The sequence below is a fragment of the Hetaerina americana genome, unplaced genomic scaffold, assembly GCF_022747635.1.
Source record: "Hetaerina americana unplaced genomic scaffold, ioHetAmer1.1.p SCAF_119, whole genome shotgun sequence".
Classification (NCBI taxonomy): Eukaryota; Metazoa; Arthropoda; class Insecta; order Odonata; family Calopterygidae; genus Hetaerina; species Hetaerina americana.
In genome coordinates, this window is record NW_027286281.1 from 404,376 (window position 1) to 423,694 (window position 19,319).

Here is a 19,319-nt window from a genome sequence, read left to right on the forward strand (position 1 = left end):
CTGAAATATGGCAATCTTTCAAGTGTCAATTTTTGATGAAACACGTCAGATGCTTGTGTTCATTATACCATAGTAAACTTACTTGACTAAATTCAATAAATTATTTCATAAATTCTGTAGAAACTTTCTAGTGTTAATACAGCAGCTGATAAAGCAAAAAAATATTATTTAAGTTACCTAAAATAATAATTAAATATGAAATGGATAACACAAGTGGAAAGTATGTAATCTGTAAAAAATATCATGAATTCATTTAAAATATACCACTCAATTTTCTCAGAAATGAAACTTTCTCTTCCATTATTTGTTTAGAACACATACATTTATGTTGGGGAGTGAATAATTAATTAATGGTAAGTAACTCTTATGCGGATGGTGGCCAACTGGCGAGGAGAAATTATGATTAAATACAAGTCATCTAATGTTAATTAATTAAAGTATCCTTTTCTGTTGAAGATGATATGCATAGATTGCAGGGAGATGGGAGTTTTGATGTATCTCCACCTTCACATTTCTTCAGAAAAAATGAGAAGAATTGGCTCAACTGAGCTGAAGAGCAATGCAAAAAAGAACAACCCACCTTATGAGTGTTGACCTGCAGTTGGGGATTGTAGGAGGTATTGAGTGGTCACCAACTTGGAGTTGTGTTTCAGAAGCACTCTTCTATACCAGCCAATACAAACCCAACCCTTCTTTTAATAAATAGATTGGCACAGCCCTGTATGCCAAAACTTCCCTAGTGTAAGGCAAGGGGGTTTTGCTCACATAAAAATACTATTTTAACATTTGATTAAGATAAATATTTAACACCTGAAACACTGGGGCCATGATTTAGACTTTGAAATTAAAGTCATCTCTGCTCTCGCACTAACTGGTAGAAATATTTAATTTTTCATGAATTTAATGGAATAGATTAATTTTTAAGGAACATTTTACATTTTGAGAGGTTTGGTATTCTATTCCTTGCTCATTTTCCCCCAAAGTTGAGAGAAGGTAACCGAGGGGAGTGAAATAAATGCAGCTGTGTTGACTAGGTGCTGGAGAAGGTGAGGTGAAACAAACCACGGTGTCCATCAGCCATTGAAATGGGGTTGATCCTGTGGAACTCCGAAAGAAATGTGTGTTTTTAACTTGGTGGTGATATCCATATTCAATCATTTTCCTTTACATTCCTTTTTTATAGTTTTTATTGGCTTTGCAGATTTAATGGAGATGACTCATTCGATGCTTAATATTTTAACATAAATTTTTCAATTTCATTTCACATTAATGTGATATGCAATGTCCTGGCACTACATGATGGTTTCTCATATGCTCTCCAGGGATCTCTTTTTCACATGGGCTTTATGAAATAGGGGAAAGTGTGCTGTTGTGACAAGCTCTTGAGGCCTTACATTCACAAAATACAAATCTACAATGGTTGAATTTGTTTAGTTGGTTATTTGTTTATCATAAATTAGTGAAAGGAAAATTTTTACCCCAAAAGTATCATCAGTTCGTCATGATAGCATTCATTGAAAGCGCAATTTTCACAATCTTATATAATTAATTTTCTTTATCGGCCAGTAGCTAGAAAATATTGTAGCATCTCCGGAAGATTTTTGTGTTAACTGTCAAGAAAATAGCAATTATTTCGTAAAATAAATTGTTTAAATATGCATTGAAATAAATGTAATGTTTAGAAATCATCCATTTTGTGTTTTTTAAACGTCATCCAAGCAAATGTGGAAGACCAGGGCTTTGTTTTTCTCAAAAAATAACGGGGTAACAAAATAAGGATATTGTGTAGACAACGGTATTCAAATCACGCTCCTAAAATGTGATGCCATTGCCATCTATCATCTAAGGCAGTATCTACATCGTAGTTTCATTGAAAACAACGTCATCTGCGAGCGGGTTTCCCAAAGAAAACAAGTCTCTTAACACGGGTGTGAATGTTCCATGTTATCCAATTGATAAATTAAAACCACTTTGTCATGACGTATCATTGGACCGCCCCTGTGTTAATCAATTTTATCAATTCAGTCATCAATGTTGAAGTGGCTTAAACTCTATCCACAGTGCATTCATTTTGTTTGCTATTGATCGACTGAGCTGCCAGTATATACCAAACGATTAAAATCAGAATGGGGTTGATGCGGCATGTCGTTGCTACACGCTCGTTTTTATTCCGCCAGGTATTTATCGGAGTTATCCCCATCGCACTGGGATTTATTTCGAAATTCATAATATTATTACTTTTATCTGTCTAAATAATTTTCAATAGGCTGAGATGTCACGTCCACTTAGCTTGGGAATCAGAAACATGTCACTTATACGCAATAAAGCATTTATAAATGGTGCTTGGAAGAGTGCCGCTAGCGGTGAAGAATTTGCGGTTATTAATCCTGCTGATGGCAATGTCATTGGAAATGTACCCAATATGAACGAAGCCGATACTCATGAAGCCATTGTAGCGGCTAGCAATTCATTTCAGCAATGGCAAGATACCACAGCCAAGGTAATTTGGTTTAAAAAATTGTAACAATGGAAACATGGTTATGCCTTCAGGTGTTGCCGTTAGGAATAAGAGATTAAATACGTAACCACCAGACTAGACAGCAAATCTTATTTAATGCCTTGAAAGGCAATGTTCCAACACTATTTGACGACAATTATCTTCATTTACTGGAGTAATACCTTATTGAAGAAAAGACACCATTTTCTATAAATGAATTGTTAATCGAAACCCCTATGACTGCCTAAAATAAATGCAGTGCGGTCATGAAATCAAATGATTGTTGATCAAGTTTGAAAACACTCATTATATTCTTCATTCATCATGGTATGGTGTCAGCCGTGGCCTATGTTGTCGGTGCCGAATTTGAATCCTGTCGATAATGCAAATATATGATGGATACAAAAGAAAGGAAAAGTACGGATTTAAAGATCAGCCAAGAGTGGGCTGCAATGCTCTAGAGAACTAGCCACCGTTTTATGAATTAAAAGAATATTATATGTTGAAAGAAAAGCAAATCTAATACCCTCTGTGAGATGGGGGTGGAAAAATGCATTAACCCACTCCATGTCATTTTTGCTCGTTTAAAAAGTTTTTATTGCCAATTTCTTTAGCTATATAAATGCTTTGACAGAAAAATAATAGACTGTGTTTTGTGCCATTTGTATTAATGCATTTGAAAAATATTGATATTAGGGCCAAATTAAGACATTTTGAAGAAAAGATATTATCAACATAAAGTTTATAAATATGTTCTATGGCTTCAGGCTTCACTCCATGGAAGTATTTGATATTCATGTTAAAATATTTTGTCCTTTTCCACAGATATTATTTGAAGATAAATGCATTTCACCGAATTGCATTGCTATCAGGTAATTAATTATGGCTGGCACCTGATGATGCCGCAAGGCAGTGAAGCACGTTGCATCTTGAATTAAAAGTTGGTGGGGAAGCACAAAATCTTTTAACGTGGATATAAAGTTCATTGTCTTCACATTCAAAAAACTAATTATATCAGCCATATTAATACTCGCAAAAAAATAACAACGTAATATTCAAACCAAATTTTTTTTGTTTTAAAGTTTGATTATTTTGCATTTGTAAAAGTTTGCAACAAGAAACTGATATTTTTATGAATGTCCCTCAAATAATATCATTTGATAATGTGAAAATTTTTATGACTTTCAAGTAGAATATACCATAAAAATGTTAAGTTTGCTTTAGTGTGGAGCTTAAAAATTCAAAAGGCCACGCTCATGATGAGAATCACGATTGAATTAGTAGTATTGAACTGTGAATTGAACCTCCTTTCCTTTGGCATATCTTATCACTTACGCACCTTACAGGGTTCAAGTATTATCTCTTGAAAGTGATAGGTTTACGATGAACTGGGGCTCCCACCTCTAGGTGAGACTTCTGGAGAGAGGCATTTTGTAATCATTCTTTCTGCAACTGAAATTTATATCGTAATGGTGTTTTTTTCCTGCCTGTGTTCATGGACAGTACTTATGAATTCCATGATCCTCTGGGAGTTTGAATAAAAATCTTCCTCCTCTGTTGTTTTCCAAGCTTCCTTGGAATAGGGTATTGTGACATATGCTGATCCACTTTGTCCAAACCACCCATTGTGCTGTCGTAACCAATTACTGTTGGTGATTTCTTTGTCATATTTTTCTTTTGTCAATATGCACCATGATGGCTTTGTGGATGGCAGGCAACATCTCGTCTCTCCAGTGCATAACAGCTCTCTATGCCCTCTGATATGCCTTTTTTTCTCCTCTTTTTATTTTTCCACTGTTCATTGGGTGGCATCACTTTTCTTGTAATGTTCACAGTCCCTTGCATATCCATTGATATCAAAAGGATCATATTGGCCAACTGTTGTGATATATAATAATATCCATTGTATGACAATAGCCTTTGTCTAGTAATAATTGAATAGAGATCAGACAAATTGGGATGGCATTGGTAGTACTGTGAATACTCCGTCAAGAACATTCTTATACCAGTGCATATTATTTATGACCTTATATAGGCAAACTATGACTCATATAGAAGGAATGTTTTCATTCTAAATCTCACCTCTTTAAGTAGAATATTGTATTGCAATTTTCATCAGCTAAATCCCCCTTAGTAAAGTATTAGACTTTCATTGATAATAACATTGTTTTAGGTGTGTGTACTGATATGTTATATTCAAATACTTAAAAACTAACCAAATTTTCTAAAGTTTTGGCTGTGGATCTGTGAGTGATTTTTCAGGTACCAGGTTGCCCCCCCCCCTACCCTGATGTGTAAATTTCACATGCCGTCGGGTTAATTACTAGGTAAACTCTTACATCACCTACCAAACCAACCTTCGGGTTGATTACTGTGTTTATGATTATGGTTTTAATGGTAAAAGGTACCTCTTTATTGTAATAAAACTATGATAAGACAATCTTTGATTAAAATGGGAGTTTCTAAACAGTCTTTTGGCCCAAACTAGATTCTGTTGTGGTTTGCAGGCGACAATTTGTGAAATTACAATGGATATTTTCCTCTTCTGCTGTGGGGTAATACATAGTGCTTCACTCTTTGTGCCTCCTTCAAGATTAGACCCTGATCTGGATATTGATTTGTCTCTTATGCTAAAATTTTAACTAAAAGTTCATTCAAATTAAGTATAGAAATACTGTGAAAATGCCACCATCTCCCATCTATGTCTAAGCTAACATTTGTTGAAGGCACAATGAATGGAAACCTTGTAAGGCCTGGAGAAATTTCTCCAGGTGCCCATAAATTGCACCAGGTGCATGATTCTTAATGCAAATCCCTTTTCTGCATTCTTTGTTCTACCATCTGCTGAATTCATAGTTTCGCTCACAGCTGTGCTTTCTTACAACTCCAAATCACTTTCATACTCTGCAGAAATACCTGTAATAGCTGTATAATAAATAATTTAAAAAGAGTAAAATATGCAGGAGAAAATTAATTTACCAAAAATAGTAACTATTGGTGTGAAATAAAGTTAGTCAGAAACAAAATGTGAGAAAAATTCAATAATTGAATGCTCTTGTAAAAAAAAAAGATATCAGTAATATAAATGGCAAAAGCCTACGCTGTGTACCTGATATAGGTATGTGAAAACAGCAGCCGGCTACACTCGACCCTGTGTTCTACCCCCATGTACGTGGGTGATCTGAAAACTTTCCAACCTCAACACTCTTCAACAAAAGTCGTGGAATGTGTTTGCGCATGCATTGAGAGGTAATCAACAAAGTTCCAGCCATTTGGGACTCTTGGTTGTTGCTTGACAATCGTTTGAGTGAGTTATGGTGAGGATATTTGTGAAAATGGAAAAAATTGAGTCTCGAGCTGACATTTAGTATTGGTTTTTGAAAGGCAATATACCTAAGCAAATCAAAGACAAATTGGATTCTGTGTATGGGAACTTTGCGTCATCATTTATTACTGTGAAATTTTGGGCAGGTGAATTCGAACTTGTTCATACCAACTTGGCTGATGATTGTTGTTCTGGACAGCCAAATCTGCGACAACCACCATCAATATTGAAAAAGTCACCAAATAGTACCGGACGACCATTGAATCAAGGTTGGAGAGAGAGCAGAGGCTATGGGCATATCGAAAGAATGCATTTTTCGTATATTGATTTAAGAATTGGACATGCATGTGCGATCCTCACATTGGGTGACGTATTTGCTCTCTTTGGATAAAAAATGCCTTCAAATGAATATTTCCAAGGCCATTTTGGAGCGGTTCAAGTGAAGCAAGTCAGATTTTTGCAGTGATGCATTACTGTAGATGAAACTTGGGTGCACCATTACACTCCTGAGATAAAAGAACAGTCAAAAAAGTGGGTTGCAAAGGATGAACCTTCTCCAAAAAAGGTGAAGACAGTTCCATCAGCTGGGAAGGTGATGGACTGTTTTTTGGGATAATCACAGGATAGTGTTCATCGATTATCTTCAAGAAAGGTATAACAATAACAGGAGAGTATTACACATTATTACTTAGCAAGCTGAAGGCAGAAGTTGCAAAGAAACGACTGCATTTGAAGAAGAAGAAAATGCTTAGCATCAGGACAACCTGCTCACTCTTTGGTGGTTGCCATGTCTAAAATTACAAAATGTTCTTTTATTGGCTGACCACACACACCATATTCACCAGATCTGGCCCTCAGCCTTTTTCCTGTCTTCTTATGTTCAAGTTTCGCCTGGAGGACAAATTTACATCGGACGATGTGGTTATCACCTTTGTAAATTACTATTTTGCCGAGAAATACGTCAACCAATATTTGGAAGGGTTAAAAATGTTTAGAGTATCACTGGAAAAAGTACATTGACTTTAAAGGAGACTATTTTGCTAAATAAATATGAAGAAAAATGTATTGTTTATTTTTTAGGTGGGAAAATTCTCAGATAATCCATGTAGAGTCTAAATTCTTTCATATTTTACATTTAGAAGATGGTTTCAAATGTAAAGAGGGGACACTATCACTTTCAAAAGAAGGCTTGGAGCTCAGGTCATTTCTCTTACGAGAGTGAACATAAATATTGCAGGTGCCATTGTGAGAGAAGATCATGGAAGAATATTAGAGTATTGAAAATTACGAGGGTCATCCGGAAAGTAGTACCCGTTCGTGCCGCATGAAGTGCTGACGACGCGAGTAGCCGCTGGACGAGGTCAGATAGCTTCAGTGGCTTGTCTGCCTTCTCTGAGCCAAGTTGCGTGACGCTAGCATTGCCTGTGTTGTTTCTGTGATTGTTTACAATGTTTAAAAAAATTGAGAACGCCGCCAGTTGTGAAGTGAGGGCAGTGATTAAATTCCTCAATGCAAGAAACGTTCGCCCATGTGATATTCATCGCCAATTAAAGGAGGTGTATGGAGACAATGTAATGGACGAGTCGTCTGTTCGGCGGTGGTGTCGCAACTTCAACATGGGGAGGGGGAACACACACGACGATGAGCGTTCGGGGAGACCGTCTGTCATTACAGACCAACTGGTGAGCTCAGTTGACGAATTCGTGAGGAACGATCGGCGCGTCACAATTGATGACATCTGTGAGCATTTTCCCAATGTTTCTCGAACAATTGTTCATGAAATTGTTAAACACCATCTGCATTATGCAAAAATTTGTGCAAGATGGGTCCCTCGCGTATCTCAATGAGCTGGCGGCGAAGGACTATGCAGCAGGAATACAGAAACTTGTCACACGTTATGACAAATGCCTTAATTTGCTTGGAGATTATGTTGAGAAGTAGTTTAAAGTATCCTCTTTCAAATAAAATTTTTTATGTTTGTTAATATTTACTTTTGTGTCTTTATTTCACGAACGGGTACTACTTTCCGGATGACCCTCGTAAATGGGTGCCGCTCACATTGATAAAAGAAAAATTGTACATGTGACGTTTGTGTGTAGGCAGTTCTGTTGACCCCATGGTGAAATCATGATTTCCTTACCAAATTCAAGGTGAAGTGTGTTCCTCTGCCTTGTTATAGTGAAGGCCAATCCACATCTAGCTTTTCCCTGACCTCCAAACTGAAGAAAAACCTTTTGCAAAGTATTTCTCATCTTGAGAAGTGGTCATAGGCCAACTGAACATGTTTCAACTTACAACAAATGCTGGTGGCAAAACACTGGCAAATCAATGAAACTTGTTCCACTCATGAATTGCACTTGTAGCTATCAACATACATGAAATTAAATATTTGTATAATAAATTAAGTGAAAAAAAAATTTTGATCACTCTTTATTGAACAACCCCTACCGCGTATGGGCGTAATATTAATTTTCACCCTCAGAAAACCAAGTATGTGGTAATATCCTGTGAATCATAGAATTGATTCTGTGCATTTGGCAGCAGCTACCTGGTATAGAGAAATTTAAATGAACACGTTCAGATTAATTAAAAATCTGAGAAGAGTGACCTTATGTCTGCCCTGAATTTTTCTCCAGAAAAATCTAGTGTATAGGATTGGTGTGAGTACTGTGCCTTTTACTTCCATTCCCTCCCTTACTTGGTAGGTAGGGATGGAATAGTCCCATTGCTTGGCTGATTAGCATCGATGTACCAGGCAATCAAATGCCAGAATTTAGGGTTTTGAACCAGCTACATTTATTTGGTATCAGAAACTGCAACTGAGTTAAGAAATTAGTATATCTTCACTACTTCCTACAATCCTCACTATTTTTAAGCATTCATAATCAGGAAAGGAACACAATTGATGGCTTTCTAATTATTGTACCAAAAGAGGGACAGTATTTCAATATCGTTTAAATGCCCACTTTCCAAACAAAATGCAAACGATAATAAATATCTTAAGCCTTTAAAATCGTGATAAAATCAAATGACTTTATGAAAAAATGATTTAGCGGCATTTAATGGTAGGCATGACAATGCGAAAAAAAACAGGATCACCAAACAATTAACTCAAATTGAGCGTATTTTTGGCAATAAAGCATGAATTTCATGTGGGTCCTAAATCAAATATGTAATTAGGGGTACATCCATCACATCTGGAATTCTTTACTAGGGTCCTCTGAAGGGGATAAAATATTGTTTAAGGGTGCTTGTTTCATGATAAGGTTGGATTTATTTTTGCGTGTAGCTTCAAAAACATTTCACAATTTAAAGGAGAAATATCCTATGTAGGGAAACTATTTTGGTGGACTCGCCCCTTGCCATGAGGAAATCAATTCACCACTAAAGGGAATTCAAGGCAACAATGGAGAAAGGAAAACTTTTTCTCTTTCCTGACATGAGAGCATTTTATGGCATAAACTTCATGAAGAATGCAACAGAGTAAATTTGGATTAACCGAGCATAAATCCTACAAAATTTTGAAAGAAAATCATACATGCTTGGCATGGCAAACAAAAGACACTGAACTTCTACCATCATACTCATATTTCTTCAAATTGATCATTATAGCCAACTTCAAATGCAAATAGGGCCCACTGAATTTCATTGGTTCAGTAGCATATATTTAAAAATAAAATAATGTTCTTAATGTGGTGTCAGCCTTAACTCGGGTTAAACTTTTAGTCACTCCAGATTAATTTAGTATTTGTACCATTATTTTTTTGACCATTTATACTTTTTTAAAGCAATCGATCTAAATGATTCTGAGTGTGTCCTAGAAAACTGTGGCCATCGCAATGTCAGTCAATTCCACCGTTTCCACCTTCTTCAGAGCCAGGTCACCTTTAGAAACCCATTGTTTCGACTGGTCCTTCGTTTCTGGAATTAGTAGTGTATCCATGTTTCATCCATAGTTACAAATAGTCACAAAAACTTGTCAGAATCACAATAGAAAAGCACCCAACCAGCCTCAGAATGACCACACTATTGCATTTATCCTCCACTGAAAGCAAACGCTGTACCCATCCTACCGAGAATTCATTCACACCCAATTTATTGTGAAAAATTGAAACCTCTGTACCTTATGATATGCATGTGGCCTCAACTATTTCATGAACTTAGATCCATCAACCACTCAAATCCATCGTATGATATCAATTATTCAAGAGGAAGTCACTTCTACTGGACTTCCTAAACAACTTGTTGTTCGTCCTTCGTCCGTTCGTTGCTGACATCCGAAATAACATCATTTGTAGATTCACAGCCACGTTCAAACTCATTTGCCCAAATGTAAGCAGTCTGAAACACTGGAGCAGATGTGCCGTGAACTTCATCCATTTTGGCTTTGTTCTCTTTCGGTGGAAAACATTTTAAATGGAAGTGTTTAATCACTGCATAAAATATTTCTTTCCATTTTTCTAAACAAACAAAAGCTTGTTGCTTCAATGGACTATGAAAATGAATTCACGTGATGAATATAGCTGAAACTTTGCAGCAGTCTAGTGAAAATGAGACTTTCTAAAAGCAAACCCTTTCCTCTGTGATTTTCTTGGGCATTATTGACCAAAAAAAGTAGCATTTTGCGAGCACAATTTTGCAGGAACTTTGTCGAATAAAACATATTGTCCCTGAATGAGAAATAAATAAGTAGTCGTACTAAGGTATTCACTTATATCTGTGTTGATAAGGACGCCCAATGCTTTGAGTAAGTCCAGTAAGTCTGCAAGGTTCAGAATGAGCAAGCTATCAAGTATTAATGTTTCAGCTTTGCAATGCAAGCCACTATGTAACACATGCGACAAAGTTGGGAAACTATTTTTGATTTACATGCAGACTATCAAATTATGGAGACTAACAGTACAAAAAATATCAAATAGAGTTATAAGAATAAAGTATTTTGTTCACCTTTTGGGCAAAAGTTGAAATATTTGAACTCCTATGAAAATTTATGATTGTGAGATGAAAATAAATGGAAAAAATGGTTCAAGCGTATAGTGGGCACCTCTTACTGCAAGCAAAATGTGTTCTGGGATCTTTCTGTTAAAATGAAACATTCGTTTGGTGAAACAATTTTTCCCATGTAAATTAGTGTAAAATATGATAGGGCGTTCCATGTTGAAAAAATATGTTATGTGTAGGGTTTATTCAAAATGTACATGCATTATTATTCAAAGTCCATTTATTATACTTAGGAATGTGAATCATCTTGATCTTTTCTTCTCTCATGGGATGAAACAACCTGGAATTCGAACTCAATTTTTGAAAACAAAAAATAATCGGAATTATAAGTTCATTATTTATGATACATTCATTATCATTTTGTACTAGAAAGTTGACGAATAACTTTTTTTTGCACATCCTTCAAAATTTTGTGAAAATATAACTTGGCATTATTATGAAGTAAATTTTCCAATGCACATAGCCACTTTATTATTAGGGAGAGTCTTCGAATGCATGGTACGATGCTAGTTTCCCATGAACTCCACATCACATTAAGCCTGCTGTTTGGGAGTACATTCTTGGAACCTCATGGAATTTCTGAATGGTAAACAAGTGGAGGATTAATTTTTAAAATTACTGCTTGTATTGGCACAGAGTAGCAGTGTGAGATGACCTTCATTGGCATTTGGCTGGGCAGTACATTCTCTTGGGTTTTAACGTGCACATAATAGGTTCGCTTCGGCATCTTCTTCCAGAAGAGACCTGGTTCTCACAATTAAAAACCTGTTGTGGCAGGTTACCGTAGGAATCTATGAGCTTCTTGAAGTCTCCGATGAGGTTCTCTTCTGCCTTTTAGAGTCGGAGCTTCACCTTGACTCTTCTGCTTCACAATGCCGTGGATGCTGCTTCTTCTCTTAAACTTTTCGAACCACACATGGCTTTTCTGAAATACTTCTTCAGCTGTAGGTGATCCTGGCATCTTCTTAACAAGGTTTAACAGTTGAGTTTATCTGCCAGGAGAAATACTATGCATGTGTGTATAATCAGAGAGGCAAAATCCCCATTAGCTAATACAAATAAGTTTCACAGCAGCAACACATGCGAGATACAACTAAACGCACTATGCATTTTCAATTTATTTGAGAATATTTTTTAGGAAGTACTTTCAATGAATATTGAAGTGGCTGTTAACTATTGACTCAACTTAGTGATATTATGGAAATTGTATTAAAAGCGACCATTTTCTATGCCTGATGTAGGAAAAATATCAAAAACTATTTTTGTGAGAAGTAAGCATATGCTGATAGGTTGAAGTTACACCCATATAACTTTGGCTTTGCCAATTCCTCATGCATGTACATGAAGTAGCCCTATATGTTAGCTATTCTGAGTTTCTCACCTCATGCTTATCCCTAGGCATCATACCCAATGGTCTTTTAATCAAAATCCCAGTTGTGGTATCCCACTTAGCCTTCACCTGCTCTTACTCCAACGATCATGCAATCTCATGTCTGATGTCCTAACCCACTACCTCTTTCTCCTTAGTCAAAGTCGAATATGCCTGTTATCCCTAGTCAAAATTGTATCCAATTCAACCCCTCTTTCAATTCCATCACTTAACCAAAACTTGGGGATCAGGATGGTGCGGTGGCTAACGTACTGGCTTCCCACCCAGAGCCCGGGTTTGAATCCCAGAGGTGGCAGATTTTTTTCAGTGGTATCCCGATCCCTACTTGAGGTGCTTTGTGGAGAGCACTTTGAGTGAGTACGACATCCATCGAATGAGAGGTTGATCTGCAGACCCCTTAGCGCCTTGGTGCCTTTCGACAAGAGTAGGCCAATGCTGATGCTGGGTTTCTCCCCACCCTTCCTTTCCCATCCATCCGTTATTGCGCAAATGACCTTAGCTGTCGGTCGCCTCCCCTAAAATTACTACTGCTACCAAAAACTTTCCTTGACACTTAGAAACCCAATTCTAAGATGTGACGGCCTTCCGAAATACCCTCCACTCTTTCCCAGTCTTTCCTCTGAATGGGACTCTCCTGGCCTCCGAAACAACACCCACCCAAACCCTGACCCTTGTTTCGTTCAAAACCAGATATTGCTACCGTTTACAGCATACCCCATCCCTCCAAGGTGCAAAACGCCCATTTTCCCCAGAGGTTAACCTAAAGATGCAGTGACCCAACCCTCCCACACCCTAAGTTGAAAACAAAGTATTGAACATTTTGTTAATATCTGTGAGCTAGAGTGGGCTTTCACTACTCGGTAAAGGCCTCTCCTCCTCCCCCACCTCTTATAGGTGCAAACACGCACCATACACGCAGACCTTATGCGGAGAAACAGATGTAGAAATTTACAAGTGGTTCTGGCCTGTGATTTGATAAGTGGCTAGTTTCAGACCCTGGTTGTGTTACAGTCAATCCATGTAAATGTACTCATCCATCTTTTCACTTCATATTTTCACAACTCATGTATTTCTCTTTGTTTCACAGGAAAGATCACATTACCTGAAAAAGTGGTTTGATCTGCTGGAGAAAAACAAGGAAGAACTTTCTGAAATCATTACTGCAGAATCGGGGAAACCTCTAAAAGAGGCAGCTGGAGAAGTTGCGTATGGCAATTCATTCATTGAATGGTTTGCCGAAGAAGCCAGAAGGGTGCATGTAAGTTATGCATCAGTGTAATGAAGTATATCTATAGCCTTCTGATGATAGATGTAATGGTTGCAGCGGAGGTCATTGATATCCTCATATTTGACAGTAGGCATGCCCTCCTGATACATGTCACTTCCAATCAAAGCACAATTTCCTCATTGTAAATATTTCGAGCCTACACTTGGATACGTATTTCAGTTAATGGACACATGCAGGACACATTTTTAATTAAATGAAATTCTTTAGCAGGGATGATTAATATTTGGTTTTTTGTACAGCATTGATTGTAAAAATTTTGCTCTATTTTTATGTCAGTGTAATAATAATATGTAATATTGAAAGTGTATGTCAGTTTAATAATATATTATGATATTATTACATTTACAAATATTATCACAATATACAAATAATATTATGATATTATTTGTATATTGTGATAATATTGATGTACTGGCTGTGTGTTTATATTGTGTGTTGATTGGTGATGTTTCAATAGCTTACATGTCATCAGATAATGCTCAAATCAAATAAGATAACTACAGAATATGGGTTATTCCACATGAAAAAAAGGAAATATTTTATAAAATTTTAGATTTAACATTTTTTAATTTCCTGACGTTGGCATAGAAGTGGCAAAATATGCTAATATGTCAAAATTAATTTTTTCTAACCATCCTGAACTATGTAGAAGCCATTTTCAGCAATGAACATACACTGATTCAGATGTTTTGAGAGCTTCACAAAATTCATTCTAGTGTAAATTCCAACTGTAACTGCATAAAATCCTTTGTTCTAATTTAAGAGCATTATACATATGGTCTCCAAGTGTATATAAGGTATATTCTTCGTGACCGAAATTTCATAATGTTGGCCGTATAAAGTAAACAAATACCTCTTTTTATGAGCGCATTCTTTTGGATAAGGGATATCTCAACATTAAGTTACACTGTTTTTTGCAGCATTTTGATAAAACTGTGGTAATTTCCTTTTAAACATTTTTACCTTGGGATCATTATTTTTCTCGGTATCGGAAAAATTAGATTGAAACATTGCAAATGCAGAAATCATCTCAAGGTTTGCGGGGCAGCAATGTGAATAGATAGCTTTATATTTATCAGTAGCATTTTAGATCTAGATTATAACATAGACAGAGCATTTGTCATTTCCTGTTGAATTAGAAAGGTACCTGCACATAAAGATGTTTAAGATTCTTGTAGTAGGACTAAGTAGGCGGGTGGTGGTAAACTTAAAAAAATGAATTATGGCAATCTCATGTTGTTGGGACCGATAGCTTTATTTGAGGGTGAGGAGATCCCGTATTTTACCTGGGAAAGTTGAGTTGGCAGACAATTATAATGCCCTTTCAAGTGAATTGTCCCTCTAATATCACTTTCTTACCTAAAAATGTCTAAAATGGACTTAATATATATAAGGGTGGTCTGAAGGTTTTCAGTCTAGCCCATAGATGGCATCCCGTATAGCATGATTTTTTTTCTCTCATGTTGGCGCAACTGTGAGGAGATGCGGTGTGACATTTCAAGCCATTCCAGTTTGCTGTAGCCAGATATTTGAATCATGTGTTGTTGGAAAAAATCAAGTATCATGCAGTGATGAAACTGTTCATAAGAGAAGGCTTAATGCTGCAAAAAATTCATTTGAGGATTGTGAATTGTATGGGGATTCTTCTCCTTCAATATATACCGTGAAGAAATGGGCGGCCGAGTTTACATGTGGCCACGAAAGCCTCCATGATGATCCACGTGAAGGACATCCGAATAGTCCAACCACATCAAAAATCAAGGAATTAGTGCATGATATGGTATTGGAAGATCTGCATTCAAAAGTGCGTGAATTGCTAATACTGTAGGAATGCATTGGTTACATTTTGCAGGAGGAATTGCACATGGCAAAGCTTTGTGCAAGATAGGTGCTGCACATGCTCACTTTGGATCAAATACACATTTGGACAGCTTTTTCCAAACTGCTGGGTGAGCTTTACCAAAAGTAAAGAGTGATTTTCTGTAGCAATGTGTGACAGTTGATGAAACATGAATTCCTCATTGCACATCAGAATTGAAGCAATCCATGCGGTGGATATGGGCCGGTTCTTCAGCTCCAAAGAAGGCGTCATTGGCAGGAAAGGCTCTGGCTGTGGGTTTTTGGGATGTGAAAGGAATTCCGTTCTTCAACTATCTGGAAAAAGAGGAAACAATAACTGTGGAGTATTAGTCTAACCTTCTAACAAAACTGGTTGTAAAAATTTGTAAAAGCAGATCCAGCTTGCAGAAGAGAGAACTGTTTTTCATCAGGACAATGCAAAAAAAAAAGAGCCTTGGTGATGGGAAAATTGATGGATTTGTGCAATGAAATGAGCCGGAATGTCCACCCCATTTCCCAGTTTTGGCTCCCTCAGACTTTCCTTCTCTTCCAACAGCTCGAAACTTTCCTCGCTGGTCAACGTTTTCCGTCCAATCAAGAAGTGATTGCGGCTGTAGATGGGCACTTTACGGCACTTGTAGAGGTGCTCCACGGAGATGAGATAAAGGCACTGGAACATTGCCAAATGAAATGTATAAATAGTGAAGGTTTATTTTGTTGAAAAATAAAACTTTTTTGAAGACATAAATCGTCATTTTCATTAACAGGTCGAGAACTTTTCAGATGACTCTCATAAATGGGTCAGAGCTTGAATAAAGGTAGTCCATGCAATGTATGTTCCTTGGTGAGTGAAGTGGCTAAGGCATCTGACCACAGTGTTGTTGCATCTTAAAGTGATGGTGTCATGTTAAAATCACTATTGTGAATGGCAATTATTTATTCCTCTAAATTATGATGAACACACATATGAGAATAGGACTGCACCTGTTGTACTTGGTAGCAGGGGTGGCAGGACCTCTGCTCATCAAATGAAATCCCTTCGTAGTTGAATCGACAGCAGCAGCAAACTAAGGAGAGGAAGTATTGATGTTTTATGGCTGTGCAAGGGAAAATAATAATAAGATTGACTTATCATGTTGACATTTAAATAAAGAATAGTATAATTCAAAAAATAAAATATGTAGATACGTATGCACATGAACAATTCATAAAACATACAATATTCACTGCAATGTCGTGTCTTTCAGATACTCCCTAACAAAATAGTACAATTTGCCATTAGAATTTATTCAAGCTGCATTTCAGGGATGTGATACTGATCTCATATTTTGCAGAATGAGGAAGTTCATTAAAATGTATCATATATCTTCGGTTCTTATGGCAGTCTTTTGCATATTGATTGGAAAGAAGTGGAAGTCATGTTTCTTTTTATAATAATAAATGATGATAATATGATGTAGGAAGTGAGCTCCAGTTTCCCCAGATTAGAAGGTTTGACAGAATCAGTCCATGATGAAGTAGATTTAATGATCTCACATAGTTTGTCCTTTATAAATGATATAGCTTCTGCCAATTTGGCAATTTGCTGGCCACTGTCTTTGTGACACGAAAAATCCTAACAAATCCTGGCAACTCACAGATGGTTTTAAACTTTTTTCAGTAACAGGCAAACCTTAAGAATTAAATATTTACATCGAAAAGCAGAGGAAATAAATGCCTCCTTTGTATGAGGGTAGTTTGAAAGGTTCATTGGAATCACCACCAGATGTCAGCACTGGTGCAACAACTTTCTGGTGTAGTAATAGGTAATCCTTTACAAGTAAAGGCATAATGCATCAATGCTCTGGGAAGAGATCTGTGGTGTGGAAGGCCATCTGATGTTGCTCCCATGTAGTGATTTGTGAAGATAGAAAATTGAGATTGAAGTGGGGAATTAATACTTCATAAAGAAAGGTATGAAAGTAAAGGAAATTCATGTTGAATTTCAGAACACTCTGGAGGACTCAGCTCCTTCATATTCAACTGTTGCCGAGTTGACAAATGAGTTTAAGTTTGGTCGGGACAGCTGGGATAATGATCGGTGTAGTGGGCGGCCAAAATGTGACAGTACCCCATAAAGTTTTGCAAAAGTGGTTAAAATGGTCATGGAGGACCTACGACTGAAAGTGCAAGAAATCGCTGAAGCTGTGGGGATGTCATGTGAATGGGCATATCACCTTTTAACTGGAATTGGATCTGAAACAATTATCTTCTAGATGTGTGCCACGATTCTTGATGCAGGATCACAAACGCATCAGAATTGAAATTTCGGAACAATGTTTGACCCATTTTAAGAGCAACCAAAAAGGTTTTCTGCTCCTGTTTGTAATCACAGATGAAACTTTGGGTCCACTACTCTACCCCAGAGACAAAACAGCAGTCAAAGCAGTGGAAACATGTTGATTCACCCCCAATAAAGAAAACAAAGGCAATGCATTTGCCTGGAAAGGTGATGGCTTAAGTTTTCTGGAATACGAAAGGAATTCTGCCGATAGATTATCTTCCCACTGGTCAAACAATTACTGGACAACATTACACTAACCTCTTGGACCAACTGCAGCAAATAATATATGAAAAAAGGCCAGGTTTGGCAAGGAAGATGGTCATTGTTCATCGAGACAATGCATCCCCACGCACAAGTGATGTTGCTATGGCAAAAATATGTGAACTAAGATATGAATTGTTGCCACACCCACCTTATTTGCCTGATTTCGCTCCATAAGATTTCCATCTTTCCCATAGCTCAAAATTTTCCTCGATGGACAGAGATTCTCTCCAAACAAAGAACTAACAGCCAAAGGTATTTTCCAGGCCTGAATGAATCTAATTTTTGGGATGGGATCAAGACATTGGAACTTTGATGGACCAAGTGCATTAGTGTACAGGGAGACTACATTGAAAAATAAAAAAGTTTCATGGAGATAAGTCGTTTATTTATATTCCATTACAAGAAATTTTTTAACTGCCCTCGGTTTATAACCCATTTTGCAAGACCTATTAGCCATCACATCAGTAATATCAACCATCTTACAAAAAAATCAGAGTGAGCTCTACCCTTGACTATTAACCAGCCTCTGGGTTGAGTATTTTGTTTGGTTTTATGGTTAAAAATACTTTGTTGAGGCTTTGTCATGAATTTCTTTGATTTTAAGCATTTGTTACCTCTGTGTTATTATTCGATGGTAATTTGCATTCTATTTATAAGTGCATTGAAAACATGTAATTTTTCAGGGTGAAGTAATTGCAAGTCCTGTGAAGAGCAAAGAAATGATTTTCATCAAAAGGCCTATTGGTGTGACAGCTTTAATAACGCCTGTGAGTATTCATTTAAATATTCTTTGCATTTAAATTTATCAAGCCATTAACTTGTGAGAGATTCGAGTCATGCCTCTACTAACCATTAAGAATCTGCATTCTTTCACAGAATGTTCAGGAAAAACGGTGAACTTGTTCACGAAAGAGGTTTCAATTGCAGACTTCTCAGATAGTAAAAGCTTGGGGAGATGTTTTTGAATTTAGTGGCCACAAACATGAAATGAGTGATCTGCACAGCAAATACATGAGTATGCCACTATTGTCCTTTTCCGATGACATCAAGAACATAATACGAACCCCAACGTATTACGGGCGGAGGGATCACGAATGTAAGATTAGAGAGATTGACTGCAGCACAGACAGATTTAAATGGTCATTTTTTCCGAGAGCAATAAGAGACCAGAATTCTTGTAATCGAAATCCCCCAGGAGCCGGCTCGACATAATAAGTATTAACCTACAAGGTAGCGACTGCGCAGGGTTATACGATTATATTTATATATATATTTTTTTTGCAGGTTCCCCTTACCTTTCCCCATCCATTTGAAAAACCCTAACCCCCTCATCCCTTACCCTTTCCTCCTGGTGCTGCACCCCCTACCACACACCTTTTTGGTGGCTTGCAG

At 37.0% G+C, this 19,319-nt stretch overlaps 1 protein-coding gene across 1 annotated transcript in view; it reads left to right on the forward strand.

The window, feature by feature from the left end:
* Nucleotides 1-1,924: 1,924 nt before the first annotated feature.
* The window catches only part of Ssadh (succinic semialdehyde dehydrogenase), a 28,467-nt gene continuing 11,072 nt past the window's right edge, over nucleotides 1,925-19,319 (forward strand). The window contains exons 1-4 of the mRNA XM_071582552.1: nucleotides 1,925-2,177; nucleotides 2,267-2,500; nucleotides 13,301-13,471; nucleotides 18,611-18,694. Of these exons, the coding sequence (XP_071438653.1) occupies nucleotides 2,127-2,177; nucleotides 2,267-2,500; nucleotides 13,301-13,471; nucleotides 18,611-18,694 (540 nt within the window). The 5' untranslated portion in view covers nucleotides 1,925-2,126. The remainder of the gene's footprint in view (nucleotides 2,178-2,266; nucleotides 2,501-13,300; nucleotides 13,472-18,610; nucleotides 18,695-19,319) is intronic.